We start from the raw sequence: 18,567 nt of genomic DNA on the forward strand, positions 1-18,567 counted from the left end.
AATACTCGCCACACCAGCGTGAAGTCAGACCCAGCTCTAACAGCGCCTTCAAGCAGCACATCAGCATCTTATCAATAGCACGGTCACCAAAAGCTAGGTGGAAGTGCGCCTTCACAAGATTCGCGTCAGTGTCGAGACTGTCTTTTATTTGGGGACTAAGCTCATCATTACCACGGATATCAACGGCCAACTTGACCATACAACAGTCGACATATTGCAGCTAAACAACCACTACTCAGACCGGTCCGTTTGCAGCCATCAGCCTCGCAGTGAACAGCACCAAACAAGCAGTCAAGCAAACTCGAATTCTAGTGCCAACACGGAAAAGCAACCACGACAAAGCAAGGGGACTATCGAACATTACCTTAGCATGAGCCGTCTATCAAGGGGGCTAGTCTTCACAGCCCTGATTTGCCGTGCAGTTCAAGCCTCGGCTCATATCCAAACTGAACTCCTCGATTGCCCCCTACGATGTCCTATTGAAGTAAATGGCAAGTATTCGGGCGAAGCAAGCAGAATGCAACGGATTGCCGTGAAGGGATTAAGGATACTCTAATTTCCTGCAGAGGCAGAATACAATCAAGTACTTCAAGTACCAAGTACCAAGGATCAGTGGTACATGCAGACAAGAATACATGCACGAAGATAGCAGTAGATTCAGGCACGAGGACGCCTGAGTTCGTGGAAGCTCATTTAGGAAGTCTAGCAACACCGCACAGTCCGAGCAGTGTCGACGATCCAGCGATCGACATCAGCAAGACGCTCGCTCGCACATTTCAGACATTTGTGTTGTAATCTCCAGCATTACTTCAATAGCAAATGCCCTCTATCATCTATCACGATATTTTGTATCAGAGTGAAGGGGGTCTAAAAATGGCTTGTTTCGTAGTGATATCATTTGGGTCTCGCCATCCAAACGGGACCGGTAGCGAAATCATAACGATTTTCTGTTCGGTCTCGTTTAGATGTAGGACCAAAACAGGACCAGACCTGCATAAGACCTGTTTAAAACCTTACCCAGCCGTTAAATTACCAAGTCGCAACATTTATTTCGTCTTTAGTGCTGGTTTTTCAGTCAATTCCGTGGCACCCGCTTGATGCGCATGCCGTCGATAATGGCCAGGGCGTTGCCTCTTGGGCACGAAAGCTTGGATTGCGTGAAAGTGGTCGAAGCACGCATCGTCAAGGAGCCTTGAAGGAGATCAGGATCATGTCGGGTACATGGTACTGTGGTACACTTTCGCATGGACACGTTGCCAACTAGCCGCGGTTATGCACTCCCAGCTTCGTTGAAGTGAGGACCCACACGACAGTTGGCGAGCAGTATCCGGTCCCTCAAGATCCAGCTGCACTCGCCAGGTGCGATTTTCGGTGGCAGATCCGCCACCAGACGGTCTTGCCTAAGATACAGTATTCTCTTAGCGTGGGGCTGACAGACCGCTTCGCTCATTCGACCACCGACCATTCCATTCCACAATAGACGCAGCAGCAGCAACATGAACGCGGGCGAAGGCTATCGCGGTGGAATTCCGTTCCAGCCGCTGCAACTGACGTACGAGGAGCAGGAGCGATGTCAAGAGCTGACGCTGCGGCTGCTGGACCGAACGCTGCGCAGCTACGACGAGCGGGATGCCACCCCCCACGGGACGCCGCGCCACCATTCCAACCTCGATAGTACGCGCTGGAAGCGCCACAAGACACAGGAGAACGCGTCGCTGTATTCGGAGCGGGACCACGGTGGACGCAGAGACCTCCACATGCCCGGAGATAACTGGGAGAATCCTGCTGCTACTCGCTGTGGGGAACATCCAGGCCAGCTTGGATGACGTCATGTTCGGATTGACGGTGCAGACGTTCGGGGACATGCGCGTTCGAGCTGCGTCCATTGCGTCGCATGACGTGAGCGGTGCCACGTTAGCGAAACTGTCGGGCCCCATGGAAGAGGACCCTTTTCAGAGTCTCAGCGTGATGTGGATGGTGGGCGAGCAGGGCTGGCCGCTGAGTATGCTCGTGCGGCCCAGAGACTTTGTGATATTGTCGGCGTCGGGGATTATCACGCGTGCCAATGGAGACCGGATTGGGTATGATTTAATACAGCCAGCTCAGTTGCCGCAGTTACCTGAGCTTCGGAAGCCCATGACTCGAGGCAAGTTGATGTACGGCGCGCTATACCGAGAGCTGCAGGACGGAACTGTTGATGTGTATATCCAGATGTACGTGGAGACTATGGGGCATATTCTGGATACGATCGTGATGAACGCCATGTGGATTGGAGTGCTGGGCTTTTGAGAGGCGCCGAGGCTGTCGGAGGAGAAGAAGCTGCAGTGGTGCATCCTGAACACTATGAAGACTCCGAGCAATAGTCAGAAGAGAGCGGTCTCGGGTACGTGGACGGATCTGTCGTTCTGTGGAGTCTGCAAGGACAAGCTCCGACGCCTAAGCCGCAGTGGAGATGGTCTACCAAGTGCGAATAACTCGTGTGCAGTATGTGCGGCGTTGCTGTGCTCGAAATGCCGGGTGAAAAGATCGTTCAAAGTCCTTACTGGCCACCGCAAGGGACCGCCGACGCGTAGTGTGCACGTAGTTGTGTGTCAGTCTTGTCTCACTTTCGTTCGTCAGCAAAGTGTGGCGAAAATCGCGTGGCAGCAGAATGAGCAGAGGCTGGTGCAGTCGAACGAAAGTACGGATAGTAACCGGCCGACGTGGGGGCTATTGGACGATGCAATAACCCCTGGACGCCATGACGATATTTTTCGATTTCGGAGGATTCATTTAGCTTTACGGATCGTGGAGATACACGAAGCACCTTCAGCGCTTAGATAATTTACCAATTGAACTGCACCCACTTGCGTAAATTTGGACTGTGAACTTGTTGCTGCTGGCTCAAGGGTTCTATTTCGTCGCGGGGACAGAATAGCGTGGTCTAACTGAACCCCGAGCGAATGCAGCAGTACGAATGCGGCAGCAACGTTATCGTGTTGGTCCCAGGCATATGCAAAGGTTCACTAGTGTGCCCACGTATTGTCGATGTATTAATAATTCTATGCATTTATTTATTCAAGTTCGAATCTACGCAGTCGCCGACTTCACCAAGTTGGCATACATGCCGTTTAGCTGCAGCAGCTCCTGGTGCGTACCCTGCTCATCGATCTTGCCTCCGCTCTAATGGAACCTGCACCGGTTCCGAGCACCTTGTGCCTACGAAGGATAAAATGAAGACTGAATTGATGGAGCGTTAGCTGCTCACTGCCTGAGCTCCTACCAACACTCACGGGTTCCTACCCGTTCCCATACAACGACCTGCTTTTCTCTGCTTCTCAGCTTTCGTCTCAACTGCCATGACCAGGTCTCAGATATGCATTCCAACACGCCCTCCTCGAAGAGCACTCTTCGCCTATTGCACGCTTCCAACACCGGCCAGCAACAGCAACGCCTTGTCTCTTCTTGTCAAGAGGCTTAGTGAACGTGTCGGCAGGGTTCTGCTCACCCTTCACCTTGTGCAGCTCAATAGCTCCTTTCTGCACTTGCTCCCGCACATAGTGCCAACGTAGCTCAATGTGCCGCGTGCGGCGGCGGTCGGTCGGGCTTGTAGCCATCACGTGAGCTGCTTGGTTGTCCACCCCAATCCGTAGCCGGATAGTGTGATGAGGTAGGATCTCCTGCAAGATATTACTCTCTGCAACCGCCTCCATACTTGCTTCACAAGCCGCTACATACTCGGCCTCTGCCGTGGACAAGGCAATGATCGATTTGTCGTCGTGACATCCACGCAATGGCACCGCCAGCCAGGGTAAACACAAACCCCGTAGTGCTCTTGCGTTGCTCAGGATCATTTGCCCAATCACTATCGCAATATCCTTCCAGCACCTCTTCGCTCGAAACTTTCTGCCCTCTCGAGTAGGTGATCCCATAGTTGCGTGTGCCAGCTAGATATCTCAGCACCCGCTTCAAAGTGCTCACATGCTTTGTGGTCGGCTTTGCCACAAAGCAACTCAGCTGTCCTACCCCAAAAGCCAAATCCGGTCTCGTACTGGTGGCCAAGTACATGAGCATCCCGACTGCCTCACGGTAAGGGAAGCTTGTATCCGCCACCACTTCATCACTGCTCGGCGCCAGACGCACATTCACCTCCATGGGATTCCCAACAGCATGAGCCTCACTGTAGCCAAACTTATTCAAAATCTCATTTGCGTACTTCTCCTGTCGAATTGTAATCCGCTCCGTGGTCTGCTCGACCTCAACGCCCAAGTACTGCGCCAGCTGCCCTTGGTCCTTGATCCCATACGCTTCGTTCAGTTCCTTGAACAAGCGCTCCTTGTACGGCTCGTCGTTTGTCGCTACGAGAATATCGTCGACGTAGACTAGCACGTACGCAATCGTCTCACCCTCGAAACGATAGTACAGACACGGCTCCGTCAGAGATCGCAGGTACCCGTGACCCAGAAACCACTGGTTCAGTTCCGTATTCCACTCGCGACCTGACTGCCGCAGTCCATACAATGCTTTCAGTACCACGTACACATGCCCATTCACTTTACAGGGATAGCCATCGATCGATCGTAGGTACTGCCGAATACTCAGACGAGCATTCAAGTATGCGGTGTTTATATCTCCACCAAACACATTCAGTCCCAGCTCCGCTGCTATCGCCAGCAGCAGTCGAAATGACGACATCCTAGCAACGGGGGCGAACGTCTCACGAAAGTCAATCCCGGGTCGCTGGTAATTGCCCAGTGCAACAATGCGAGCCTTGAAGCGGATCACATATCCTTGGTGGTCCGTCTTCAAGTCATACACCCACATCGTATTCACCAGCAGTGCATCCTCAGGCATCTCTTCGCCAGGAATCTCCATGATAACACCTTTGGCTTTCAGCGCTGCAATCTCCTCCATTTCGCCCATCAGAAAGAACTCTCGCCACTTAGAACGCATCATCTCACGGTGGTTCCGAAAAATCTTCACATTACTTGCTCTTATGGGTCGTCCATTCTTGTCCAGAATACGCGAGGTATTGAGCGCAGCGTTCATCACATAGTTCTTCAAGTAGCTGGGACGGCGACGCTCGTCGTACTCGCGAAGACCGGTGCGTGTCTTCTTCACATCTGTCTTTGCTGCATCTCGCTCGACGCGCACCTCGTCCGACGGAGTTTCGTCACGATGCGACCGCTTCCCGATATTCATCGTCAGGGTCGGTGGGAACATCACACTAGCGTCAATAATCTCGCCAGCCGCTGCATGACCACTCGAATGCACCCTCTTGACCGATTCGGTCTCACCCAAGTCCTCTTGCAGTGACTGAGTGCGCGATGGGTTTGCATCTCCCTCGTGCTCGTCCGGAGCCAAGACACTTGCCACAGTAACATCATCACCATTGAGAATTTCATCATCTTCCTCTTCCTCAGCATCACTATGCGCTCCTCCTACCAGCGATGACCCACACGTTCCGGTTACCGAGACGGCGTCGTCACCCCCAGCAGCACCGTCGTCTTCTTCAGCAGCGTCCTCACCGCTGTCAGTGACTTTCTCATCATCGTTCGCAGGAGTCGCAAGCGTACGAATTCCACACTTGCCTCCATCGAGGCGCTCGCCAGTGCCGCCAGTCTCGTCGGTACCACCACTATTGTCCTGCTGCTCTTCATTCACTGACTCTCCATCAACAACAGCTTGGCTTTCATCTCCCGCCTCGAGAATAACATTCTCGTCAACGGCGTCCTCAAACGTAGACTGCATTTCACCGCTTTGCTCTAGTCCCGCCACTACTGTACTCGCCCGTGTAGCCATGTTCGTATTTGAAGCCTGATCGGCATCACCAATATCACTTCCGTCGGTGTCACTGGCGTCGGTCACCGTGCGTCTGACGAATTGCAGCGACTCCAAGTCCTCGTCATCCACGTCCACTTCGTAGCGATCACGGTACATGACGTCCTCAGCCACTCTCAGATCAGGAACAAACTTAGCAGTGTGCTCGTCAGGAAAATAGACCTTACATCCGATCAGGTCTACTGCATACCCGAGCCCAAAGCCAATTCGAGCGTTATTGTGGTGCTTCTTCCGCTGAGGAGACACCGGCACGTGTACATAAGCCAGTGCACCAAACTTCCGGGTATGGTGCACGTCCGGCCGAATCCCAAACATCATCTCGTAAGGAACACCGCCTGTGCCCTTAGTGTACACACGATTCTTCACGTACACCGCGTTTCGCAGTGCTTCCGGCCATAGGCTCCGGGGGAAGCCTGCTTGCGCCGTCGTCGCCTTCGCCATGCCCTCCAGCGACTGATGAGTCCGCTCGCACAAGTTGAGTTGTGAGGATTTAGGGCAGACTTTCACATGTTCAATCCCTTGCGAATCGTACCAGGTTGTCATTTCATCGTTGAAAAACTCCCCGCCCTTATCCGTCAGCACTTGCTGCACTTTGTACAACACACCCGTGACATTACGACCCGCGTGCCGCTCGGCCCAAAGAACATACTCCTTCATGAGTCTGTTGATCACAGGACTTTGCTTGTCACTAAGCAGGTGTACCGTGACGAAACGAGAGTATCCGTCCATAATGATCAGCACGGCCTCATACCGTGTACCGCAGTGGATTAAGAGGTCAGCGTACACAACCTCGTTCGGCTCCTTGGTTGCCCGATCCAAATTCTTCCTGTACGTCTTCCTCTTCTGGTTGCCCAGATGACATGCATCGCATGTGTCCTCTTTCCGCTGAGTCAGCAGCATCCCACGCACTAGGCCTTTGTCCACCATGGTCTTCAAATATTGTGGACAAGTGTGGCACAGACGCTCGTGCCAAAGTGCCAGTGAGCCGACTCCCTCTGCAGCAGTGTAGTTGCACAGGGCACGATCCTGAGGGGTGAATTGCTCTCGCTCACCAGGGCCAATCACCTGGAACCCCCAAGTAGATTCCTGCGGAGTAGCGACAGCCACTACTCTCCCCTCTCTTAAGACGACGAAGCTTCGAGTTGCAATGTCATAGTCAAACTCAAATCCTTGAGCGTACGCCAGTCCCGGTGAAAACAATCCATACTCAGCTCCAGGGATGAAAAACACATCGTCCAGAAACATTACAACTTGTTCACCACCGACTTCTGTGGCCAATGCCACCGTTCCTACGCCCGCAATGCGTGCAGCAATGGTTGGAGTCACTCCACGGACAGTCCGTATGCCCGCCGTGTCAGCTGTGAACGACACAAAGTCCGAGCGATTCCCCGTCACATGTGAATTTGACGCAGTGTCGAAGAACCACCACCCACTGCCGTAGTCCGCAGCACCTTGATCACTGTCCTCTAGTAGTACCTCAGTACCTTCTGCACCGTGATCACTAAGTAGTTCCTCCTCACCATGTGGTTCAACGTGCTCGTCATGTGCATTTCGTAGCTGCTCCTCCACCACTAACCCCGTCACAACACCAGGATCCGCATCATCCTGCGTCGGACTCGATGAAACACTACTAGGGTACAATTTCCCCGCGGTTTTCGCTTCTGCTCAAAGTCATCAGCACCGCTTTGCTTCTTTGCCCTCTCCGGGCAATTTGCCTTGAGATGTTTATCACTTCCGCAGACATAACATAGCCGCGTCTTCTTTGACCCACTAGTCCTGCTCTGCTCACCTCCTTTGCCACTTCCATCTCGTTGCCCACCTTGGCCCCCTTGCTTCTCACTACGCTTGCCTCTGAACTCTTTCTGTCGAGCGGCCGCAGCAAGAATCAATTCTCGAACCCGCTTCTGTGTGTGGACACGCTCGGGTCCGCGCCGTAGTAAATGGAAGACTTCAACCGCTCAAACTCAATCTGGTCCGGCAAACTCTCAAGCAGCATATCCACCATTGTATTATCGGCAATAACATGCTGCAAGTCCGCCAACTCGGTCTTGAAGTTGAACATCCTGCAAAGATGGAGGTTCTTGTCTCCTCCAGGCGTCAGCTTCATGCTCCACATCTCGTTCTCCCCGCGACGAATCGTGTAGGCCTTGATGGCTTCATTCTGCTTGCCCTCGTACAGGTTGCAGAGCTCCGCCCACATCTCCGATCCGGTCTCCTTGTCGCGTATCTGCTGAAGAACGTCCGGCGGCACGGACGTACCCACCATGCGCATGATCTTGAGCTGCGCTGCGTCAAAAGCCTCCAGCCTCTCCGCACTCGCAGTCGCGAGCATCGCCCTGGTCAGGTCTCCGACCGCGATCTCCTTGAGCTTGTTCTCCTTGAACATGTTCATCATGGCCCACTTGTACGTCTGCCAATCCTTGTCGCTCCAGTTCTTCGGCACCCCTTCGTTCGTGTACTTCAGGGGGTTCGACATCCCCGAGTAGCTGCCGCCGGCAGCGTGCCTAGGGCTCATAACCCTAATGGAACCTGCACCGGTTCCGAGCACCTTGTGCCTTCGAAGGATAAATGAAGACTGAATTGATGGAGCGTTAGCTGCTCACTGCCTGAGCTCCTACCAACACTCACGGGTTCCTACCCGTTCCCATACAACGACCTGCTTTTCTCTGCTTCTCAGCTTTCGTCTCAACTGCCATGACCAGGTCTCAGATATGCATTCCAACACGCTCACCACGCAGATATTGTCCGCCTTGCGGATCGTCGACAACCGATGCGCGATGATGATCGTCGTGCGCCGCTTCAGCGCCACCACCTTGTCCAGTGCCTCCTGCACCACCTTCTCGCTCTCCGAGTCCAAAGCGCTCGTGGCCTCATCCAGCAGCAAGATGTTGGGGTTCTTCAGGATCGCACGCGCGATGGCGATGCGCTGCTTCTGGCCGCCGGACAACTGCTCGCCCTTCATGCCCACCTGCGTCTCGTAGCCGTCCGGGAACTGCGTGATGAAGTCGTGCGCGTTGGCCATCTTGGCAGCCTCCTCGATCTCCTGCTGACTCGGCTGCTCTGCCAGACCGTACCCGATGTTCTCGGCGATGGTGCCGATGAAGAGCGTGGGCTCCTGGCCCACCAGACCGATCTGTCTGCGCAGCCAGTTGAGGTTCAGGTCCTTGATGTTGTGGCCGTCCAGCAGCACGTCACCCACCACGGGGTCGTAGAACCGGGTGTTGCCTCCACCGCTCGGACCACAGAACGCCACAGTCTGACCAGGCTCAATAGCGAGGTTGTAGTTCTTGAGCACGTTGATCTCCGGACGGGTGGGGTATCGGAACGAGATGTTCTGAACTCAACACGACCCACAACCTTGGCTGGACGGAGACCATCGGAGCAGAAAGAATCGATGGGGGCGACACGGTCGCGGATAGCGAACATAGTCGATCCGGCCTTGAACGCCTTGGGTGCATCGCTCAAGAAGGTCGACGCATTGCTAATGTTTTGGATCGACATCGTGACGGCCATCAGCGTCCGCATCATCTCCGTAAATTCGATGCTTCCGTCGTTCACCTTCCTGGCGCCAAACCAGAAGATCAGCGAGAACGTCGCCATGAGGATGAAGGAGCTGAATCCCAGCGACAGACCATTGACCTGCGCCTCCTTGCGGCCCTTGCGCAGCGGCTCGGCCTGGAGGTCGTCGAAGACACCGACGGCTTTCTTCTCGATACCCAAAGCGGCCACGGTGCGGATATTACTGAGGACTTCGGACGCGTGGGATCCGGGGGCAGCCAAGTCATCGGAGATCAAGCCACTGCTCCCCATCTGCTTCAAGCGAGCAACTTGGCCCAAGAGCAGGAGCGGGATCAACGCCGTCATGATGAGGGACAACAGCCAACTGCCGAATCCGAATGAGACCACGAGAGCCGCGATCAAAGTGAAAAGAGCCTGAAACGCACGGGACTGCGACTCACCGGCGAGTAGGGAAACCTTGGTGGCATTTGTGGCGAGGTCAGCAGTCAGCGCACCTGTGGCGTTCACCTTCTCGTCGAAGATGCCCACATTCTGACGGCACAAGCCCCTGAAGTTGACGTTACGAAGGCGCGTGGTGATCTTCTCCTCCATGAACTTGAAGCAGTAAATTTGCATGAACGAAAAGATGGCAACCACAATAGCACCGACGAGGTAGAGAATGCCGTACAGCTCCATGTCGTTGTACAGTTTCGTAAGGTGAGAACTGTCACCGGAGCTCTGGTACTCTCCGTACTGCTCAGTCATTGAAGTGATCATACCCGAAACCAGAAGAGCGGACACCGGCATGGCAATGCCAGCCTCGCTGGAGCCAAGGAAGCCGATGATGAAGTAGTTCGCCTCAAGTCGGTTGAGCTTGAGCATATCCATAAAGCCGAACGGCTTCTTGTCCAAGAAGTTCTTCTCCACAGCGCTCACCGATATATCCGTCATAGCCGATACTCCGCTCAATGTATGCGTCAGCTTCGTGTTTCTCTGTTCGTTTTCTGAGTTGCACTTCTTGACTTCGTACTGCTCCTCCTGCGATCGTAGCTCCTGGACGCGGTACATGTTCTGGTAGATGCCGTGCTCAATCTTCAAAAGCTCGTCGTGTGTGCCACTCTCCATAATGTGGCCCTCGTTCAGCACCACGATCTTGTCGGCGTGGCGGATGGTGCTCAATCGGTGAACGATCACGAGTGTGGTCATATTCATCGTAGCCATCAGGTTGTTCAGCGCAGCCTGCACGATCTTCTCGCTCTCGTTATCCAGCGCGCTCGTGGCCTCGTCCAGCACCAAAATGTTCGGCTTGTGGACGATGGCACCCGCGATGGCGACTCGCTGCTTCTGGCCGCCAGAAAGAGACACTCCTTTCTCGCCCACCAGTGTGTCGTACTGCTCCGGCAACGACATGATGAAGTTGTGCGCGTTCGACAGCTTGCACGCCTCGATGGTCTCTTCGCGTGTCACGCTGTCGCCGCCCATGGCGATGTTCTCAAAGATGGTCGTGGCGAACAGCAGCACCGGCTCCTGCGACACCATGCCGATCTGCGAGCGCAGCCACTTGACGTTCAGCGTCTTCACATCCCGTCCGACGAGGTAGATGGTGCCGCTGGTGGGGTCGTAGAAGCGCTCGATCAGGGCAATCAGCGTACTCTTGCCGCCGCCACTGGCACCAGCGAATGCCAGGGTCAATGGTGACATTGTAGTCACGCAGAATTGGAGCTTCGGGGCGGCTCCGGTACGTGAAGTTGACGTTCACCGCTTCGATCTTGCCTTCACACGTGTCAGGAATGACTCCTTCGTCCTCCTTTTCTGCATCGATAGCACTCGCAGTGTCCAGGATCGCGAACAGTTCCTCGGCAGCACCCGCCGCCTTGGAGACAGCAGTCACATTGGGTGAGATCTGAGCGAGAGAGCTAGCCCCCATCAGCACGCCGAAGAACGCCGCGAAGACGTCGCCCGGAGCGGCATTGCCTTTCGAGGCCTTCCACCCGCCGTACCACAAACCAATGGAGTACATGACCCAAATGCTCGCCACGAACTTGGGGAACACCACCGACGTCATCTTGTGCAAAGTGATATTCTCCTTCTCCGCCTCAAACACCTTGCTCTCAAACTTCGCAATAGCTCTGTGTTCCCCGTTCAATGAGGCAACAATTCGAATTGATCCGAGCGTCTCCTCGGCCACTGAACCAGCCTCCACGTACACCTTCTGCGCCCAGTCCGACTTGATGCGCATCGTCTTGATCAGCCAGCTCAAGGACACAGTCATCGCCGGCATCACACACGCCATAACCAGTGTGATATCCCAGCCGCGGGCAAAACCGATGATAAACCCCACGCAGAACTGAATCGTGAACCGGAACGCGTCGCCGAGCTTCTGGCCCATGCCGTCCATGATCCTCACCGTGTCGCCCGTCAGCCGGCTGGACAACTGCAGTGCGTCGTTCTCGTCGTACCAGCTGATGTCCATGTACAGCATGTGCTTGAGCGCTTCACTCCTCAACGCCTTCATCTGCCGCTTGGCGCAGTCCCTGGAAGAGCGTTCCTGATGTTGATGTAGCTATTCATCGCCAGGTCACTCGTGCACCTGCGCGAGAAATAAACCGTAGCGACGCTATTCAGCGACCGAAGTCCACGCACAAGTGCAACGGAAGAACTACGCACCATTGCTGCTTGGTTTTACAGTCCTCCAGCCAGATGCGCAGCTTCTCACTCTTCAGAGAAAGTTTGTAGCGATACGTCGGAGCTGGCGGAGCTGCAAAAGTCGTGGTGCCATCAACCTCGACAAAATCTTGCATCGGCTCGGACTGGAGTGAACCACGGCTGAAAGGCGTCGGCGGCTTGGTGACTGGTTGGACAGCAACGTACGTACTAGCTACATCAGCTGGAGCGTCGGCGGCACGGCTGCTGTCAGTCTTCGCGAGGTCGGCCATTGCAGCTGGTCCTTTGTAGATTTCAAAATGAACATCTCACGTAAAATACGAACTTGAGGCTCAAACTGTCAGTTGGACTGGATTGATGCAATCAGTATAGCGGAGTTTTCTTCGTGAGGCTCTCAGTGATGTTGACAGGAGACACGTCAAATTATCGCGTCATCGCAGAAAACAGCGTAGATACGCTTGGCAAAGCTCGTTGGATACGAGCGTCGTGCAGATTGTCAGCAACGAGGTCTTCCTTCTGGACCTGGGATAGGCTCGAATCTCGATGTGCACGCATGAGCCTTCCATAGGTAGGAAAATGCTCTAGCAGACACTGCGCCTGGTCCTCACTCACGCCGGGAATCACTTGAAGCATCCGCAGCCACGCGTTGGCACTTGTGCTGGTAGTAGCCCCCGAGCGAGTCACTCGGAATGTTTGGTTCCTGAATCTGTAGTTATAGATAGAACGGAAGAGAGATCAGGACCGGTGGTTTCCGAGCGCGCCAGTGCAGCTCCCCACCAGTTCTGATCTCTCTCCGAGCCGAGCTACCACCTTCCGCCCCCCGCCCCCCCCCCACTTCTGTCGTGCCCGCTGATCAGCGCTATGGCGCCTCCGAAGCGTTCTACCAACAAGTCGACGAAGCGTCCCGCTACGAAAACACGGACACGGGCCGGTAAGATGTCATCAAAGTCGAAGAAGCCGAAGGCTACAACTCGAGTATCGACATCAGCCACTACTCGCCGATCTGCGCGTTCAACCAGACAGGCGACTGAACCAGGGCCACGTGCTCGTAGCGAGGCTAGCGCAGCGGTGCAAGGCAGCTCCGGAAACGATTTACCCAGCGGGGTACGGAGCCGGTCCTGCAGGAACTGAGCGAACTTCCAGTCCAACCATCCCGTACACAACAGCGAGTTGCCCCCACGGGCTATACAGAAAACGACTCGACCAAGACGGATTACGTGCGATCTAATATGGACGCACGCCGCGATTTTGACTTGCGCGAGCTGCTATCGAGTGCAAGCCATTCAACGCATGTACCTCCGTCTGAACTATCAGCGCTGGCTCAAGAGTTAGGCAGCATGCGGGCTGATATAGCGGCACTGAGATCAAGACCAGTGGCACCAGCAGCAAACAGCAGCGGCACTTCAGCCATTGGAGCGCCCCCAACACCCACAGCGCCTGCGACCATAACGGAATTAGTGTCCGAAATGGTTGTTACGTGCCGAGTTAACCGCGCTAAAGTCAGGCGCGGCGGTGTCTGCTTCGCCAGCGTTGGGCCATATTTCCGCCCCTCATGGCCCGCTCCAGGAGCGAGTCGTACTCCCTGACCATGACGGCCAACTTCCACCAGCACCGATCAGAACGATTACTAGCGCGGACTTCGGGGCATGGACCAAGAAAACTAAGTCGGAATACAACCCGCCGCCAATGCACGTGACAGCGGCGCACAAAATGTTTCCCGGTATGACCAACGGTACGTACGCTTCCCCTTGTTCACTACTTCATACGGTAAGCACGGATGAAGCGATCCAGTTCGACAAGTCAGAGGCGATCCTCATGGCTTTGGCCAGCGGCCAAATTGGACGCGATGGCGTGTGCATCCTTCATTTTGAACAGTCCAGTGCATCCAACTACGCTGCCAAAGTGAAACAGCGTCGGCTTCTTGCAGACTTCAGTGGACATGCAATGCTTCCTGTGATCAAACGATTGGAACCTGGCCAACAACCACTCACGTATGCTCACCGTCTTTTGGCAATTGAAGGTCTGGGGGTCTTTACCAGGCGCTACTGCTTCGATTTTATTAACGAAATGGTGAATCGGCTCCGCGATTTTGTCGCCAAGAACGCTCAGCATGATGAACGTGCGACGTTACCGCGTGTGATGCTGACACTTCACACCGTCGATATGTTTTTGTCCCGGGCGCTCAACCACCTTCGCAGCGATAGTCCGTCATGGTGGGCTAATTTCCGCGCAGAAGTTCAAAGAATGGATTACAACTCGACCGAATGGGTGCTACTACTCTCCTCACTGCTCACGTCGACGCCAGCGCACCAGACCACGGCGGCAAGCACGACAAACCACCAGGTATCGCCAAGGGCGAACTTCAAGTCAGCCCCACGACAGCGTCCTTGAGATCAAACCAGTTACGAACGGCTGCCAGGTTTTCCTCCAGACATCGCGGCAATTGTTCCTCGGGTCAATAGGAAGGAGCCCTGCCTCCGGGTTTTCTCCGGTCATGGATGTTATGTCAAGGGCAAGTCGTGTGGCAACGGTAAAAGGCTTCACTCGTGGCAAACACCACTTCCGGACGCTCTGGTAGAGTATATCAAGACATACTTTGCTCCTAAACCAGCAGTCTCTACTAATAAGTGAAGCTGCCCAAGGCCCACTCGTCCGTGGGGGCCTCTGGGAAACGTAGATGCTGCAATTAAGAATACATCTACAAACCTTTCGGCAGCATCCAACGGACCAAACACTCCCGGGTTACTACCTCGTTCAGCTCCTAAGGTGCTACTACACCCGGGTGAACGAAGCCCTGATTTCCCAATCACCCAACTTCCGGAGGGCGGGGCGGTCTCTCTACCCAACAATCACGAATGTTCCGCCGCATCCAGGACACGGGATCAGGCTCACAGCGCAGCTTCGATGGCATCTTGTCATGATTGTGCTGAGCAGCCTTCATTATGGATGAATCACGCGGGATTGAGATCGAATTCATCGCGTATCAATTCCCCGGTCACGTTTTCATCATCTATCACAAGCCATCGCTGGGAATCCCACACAGCCAAAATGCGGAGTTTATCTCTACAACGAGCGAAGACATGGACCGAGATTCGTCGACAAAGTCTCAACAACGCTCTGAACAAAGTGGGCTTATCGCTGCCAGTGCCGTCAGAATCATCATTAGCTGCGATCATCGATACGGCATCTAAATCGACCCTCTCGGCGTTTATACGAAAGACTGGACCTCAACTTCACGAGTTTGTCGAGCTCTACCGGTGCCTGACTCTGGATGATTATCGTCCCAACAAGTCAATCGTACCTGCTGTAATTAAGGAGTCTTGCGCTTCTTACGATCAACTCGAACGCCAACTGGACTACGCTGAAAAAGGAGTTGAAGTGAAGCTGTCGCGACCCATGCCCGACCAAACACGACGTCCAGCAAACCATGGCTCCGCGTTACAAAGTCTACCAATTCTGTTGCGCAACCTTCGAGCTGAACAAGACGCTGGTCGTGTGCTCCTGCTGGATGCTGATATTTTGGAAATCTGGCCGCACATTCAGATCAGCCCGTTTGGTGTCGTCGCCAAATCCGGAAAGGACCCAAGTGTGCACGGCAGAACGATCCATGACTTATCATTTCCACCAGGCCTGTCCGTCAATGACCACACAGACCGAACCGCACTTCCCAAACCAGCCTACGAGTCATGTGCAGCAATTGTGCATGAAATTTTACGCCATCGCCGTCTCGAGAGCCATCCTCCCAAAATTCTGACCGGGGATGTGGCATCCGCGTTTCGTCACGTTGGAATTCACAGCAAGTCCGTATACCTTTTTGCCGGCATGATCCCTGAGCTGAACTTGCTTATTATCGACCTCTGTTGTCCGTTCGGTTGGACCGGTTCGCCAAGTTGCTACGAAACTTTCGGTGGATCCATCACCCATCTACACCGGACTACCTCAATCACTACGGGCAACACCAATTTTGGCTACCACTGGGTCGACGACCACGTATGCGTGGCCGTAGACAACGAGATGAATTGCTTGGAGATTGAGCATGCGTTGCGACTGGCTATGATCAACATATTGGGCGCTGAATCTATCAACGAAGCCAAGTTCTCAGGGTGGCACCACCGATTAAAAGTGCTTGGCCTCATTTTCGATGCATCGACCTCTACTGTCTCAATCCCCCCGGAGAAATCGGAAATTCACGAAATCTTGTCTCGAACACTTACCACAAGTCATCTGAATCGATATCAGAATTCCGTTCGTTGCTGGGCTCTCTTCGGCATATTTCAACTTGTCTATGCCCCGCTAGGCCTTTCCTGCAGCGGCTTCGCCAACCTGAAAGAAAGCTGCTGCGGTATACAAAAGTTCACGTGACCGACAGCATGCGGCAGGATCTTTTGTGGTGGTGGTCAATTCTCCAACAACCAGTACTAAACCACGTGCCGATGCAATATTTTCATGGAGAACCAGCACCCGATTTCACGGTAGAAGTCGATGCTTCTGATTATGGCTGCTGTGCTCTAGACGTCACTCGCGAGCGATATTTCTGCTACCAGTACAATGAACATGAACTGGAGCAGATTGCGTTGTTTCACCGAGACTCGTCTAGTTGTTTCGACATAAAGTATCGGGAAGTTTTGAAGTGCGCCTTTGCGGCATCGGTTTGGGCCACACATTGGAGTGGAAAATCTGACGCAGAGCTGGTTCACGTTCACTTTCGTGTGGATAACATGTCAGTAGTGTCGTGGCAACAAAACCTATCATCGCCAAATCCGCTTGCTCAAGATCTGATTCGTCTTTTAAGTTGGTGGGAAGTTGAACACCGAAACCGATTTTCGGCCTCTCACATACCTGGTATCGCACATATTCGCGCCGACGCTGGTTCCCGTGCTTCCGTATCGAAGGTCAAGTCGGACTTATTCACTAATCTTGTTGCTGGTTGGACACAGGACAATCCCCCCAAATCCGCATCCACGATGACAGCACACTGGCGATGTATCTGCGCGAGCACTCCGTTGCTGATCCCACCCACGACAAGTACAAGCGGGCCTTCGGTCGATGGGAACAATGGTGCAAGCAATTTGGCTTTCCAATCTGGCTAACGCGGGTTAATACCGATCAGCAAGCGGTCATTGTCTCGGATTTTATTCTTTCGTGCACACGTTCCGGGCGCAATGGACGGCAACCGAAGAGCGGTACCATTGCAAATACACTTCATGGAATCAATCACTTTTTCAAGGCACGAGCGCTTGCGTTTCCTGTCGGCCATCCACAAGTATGCATACTCCTCAAGGGCCTTCGTCGATTGGACACTCCGGAGCAGCACAAAGAACCGGTCACTCTCTCTCTGCTCCGGGCTGTTTTCAACCGTCTCGATCTCAATTCCCCAGCGGATCAAGCATTATGGAGGGCATTGTGTCTAGCCTTCTTTTTTCTACTTCGGAAATCCGAGATATCGCAGATGGCACGCACTTCAAGTGGTTTATTTTACGTCATGGCGATATACAGCTATTTGGTCACGATGGGCGGCCGACTGGCGAACCGGCTTCGGCAGCCTCAGTATCGATTAAACTCACGGGGTCGAAGACGAATCAGAGTGGACCGCCGATAACGCGTTCACTACTGTCATCCGGAGACCTCCAGATTTACCCGGTTTTAGGAGCACTCTGTATACGAAGAGCACGCGGAAATTTGCCCGATCACTTCCCCGCTACAATATACCAGAACCGCAAGGGCGTACCCGGTTTCTTATCTCACCTGAACGTATCATCACAAGTTTGCGCGAGGTGGCTCATCAAGTGGACATCGACCCACGTTCTATCGGCACTCATTCTCTACGAGCCGGAGGTGCCACACACATGCATCGCGCCGGCATCGAAACAACCACCATTCAGCTACACGGTCGATGGGCATCTGATGCTTTCAAGCGATATACTCGCCTTTGTGAAGACTCCGTCGCTGTGATTGCCAAGCGTATGGTCACCGGATCAGCTCACAATGCATCACTCGGTTTGCCTCCAATGCTATGCCTGCTCTTTGGGGTTGCCCACAATTCTTGAGGGCCAGGCTGACATTCTAAGCTATCGAGTAAATACATTGCATTGTTCCCCATACGCACGAAGCAGAACGGAAACGAGTTGTTCCGAGGAACCGACTCCAGGAATTCCTCCAGAGCAGATGCGCGTGAAGCAGCGACAACGAACTCGCGAGTCAACAGCGCCACGTAATTTGCCGTAGCGTCGAGATCGCACGTGAACTTCGTGTGGGCCCCCACGTCCATAAACAACTGGAACGCCACTTCGTGCAAGTCTGCAAAAGAAATCATCGGGGAGATCGACGACGTACCGACTTCATCTTAAGGGTACCTTTTTGGAAACAAGGCCCGAATGGCCAAGTTAAGCTGGCCATTTGGACCTTCGTAGGACTAACGAGTCCTTCGTAGGACTAGACCAGGCCAGTGCGCCTGAAAGCATCTGTGGCAAATGCATAGTTTGGCCACACTCGTACAGTACAGGCGGAGACTCAGGCAGCACCGCAACCAGGTCACCGTGCTCAGCGTGGAGCTACGCACATGTGCTACAGGTATACTTTAAGTAA

General features: G+C 53.9%; 4 protein-coding genes across 4 annotated transcripts; 3 read left to right on the top strand and 1 right to left on the bottom strand.

Annotated features, from left to right (window-relative positions):
* Window positions 1–1,496: 1,496 nt before the first annotated feature.
* PHYSODRAFT_319756 (hypothetical protein) lies at window positions 1,497–2,289 on the top strand (the record flags this gene model as incomplete). Its single annotated transcript, XM_009539827.1, has 2 exons — window positions 1,497–1,717; window positions 1,779–2,289. The coding sequence occupies 2 exons, from the start codon at window positions 1,497–1,499 to the stop codon at window positions 2,287–2,289; spliced, it is 732 nt and encodes a 243-aa protein (XP_009538122.1).
* A 5,416-nt stretch (window positions 2,290–7,705) lies between these two features.
* Window positions 7,706–12,254, bottom strand: PHYSODRAFT_246598 (multidrug resistance protein ABC superfamily; the record flags this gene model as incomplete). Its single annotated transcript, XM_009539828.1, has 6 exons — window positions 7,706–8,395; window positions 8,552–9,154; window positions 9,175–10,927; window positions 10,992–11,852; window positions 11,986–12,169; window positions 12,194–12,254. 6 exons carry the CDS (start codon window positions 12,252–12,254, stop codon window positions 7,706–7,708), a joined length of 4,152 nt encoding a protein of 1,383 aa, XP_009538123.1.
* A 1,438-nt stretch (window positions 12,255–13,692) lies between these two features.
* Window positions 13,693–14,373, top strand: PHYSODRAFT_307244 (hypothetical protein; the record flags this gene model as incomplete). The annotated part of the gene is made up of 1 exon (XM_009539829.1): window positions 13,693–14,373. The coding sequence occupies one exon, from the start codon at window positions 13,693–13,695 to the stop codon at window positions 14,371–14,373; it is 681 nt and encodes a 226-aa protein (XP_009538124.1).
* Window positions 14,374–15,378: 1,005 nt separating this feature from the next.
* On the top strand, window positions 15,379–16,344 carry PHYSODRAFT_531366 (hypothetical protein; the record flags this gene model as incomplete). Its single annotated transcript, XM_009539830.1, has 1 exon — window positions 15,379–16,344. One exon carries the CDS (start codon window positions 15,379–15,381, stop codon window positions 16,342–16,344), a length of 966 nt encoding a protein of 321 aa, XP_009538125.1.
* Between the last annotated feature and the right edge of the window lie 2,223 nt (window positions 16,345–18,567).

The sequence above is a fragment of the Phytophthora sojae genome (assembly GCF_000149755.1).
Source record: "Phytophthora sojae unplaced genomic scaffold PHYSOscaffold_14, whole genome shotgun sequence".
Taxonomy (NCBI): Eukaryota; Oomycota; class Peronosporomycetes; order Peronosporales; family Peronosporaceae; genus Phytophthora; species Phytophthora sojae.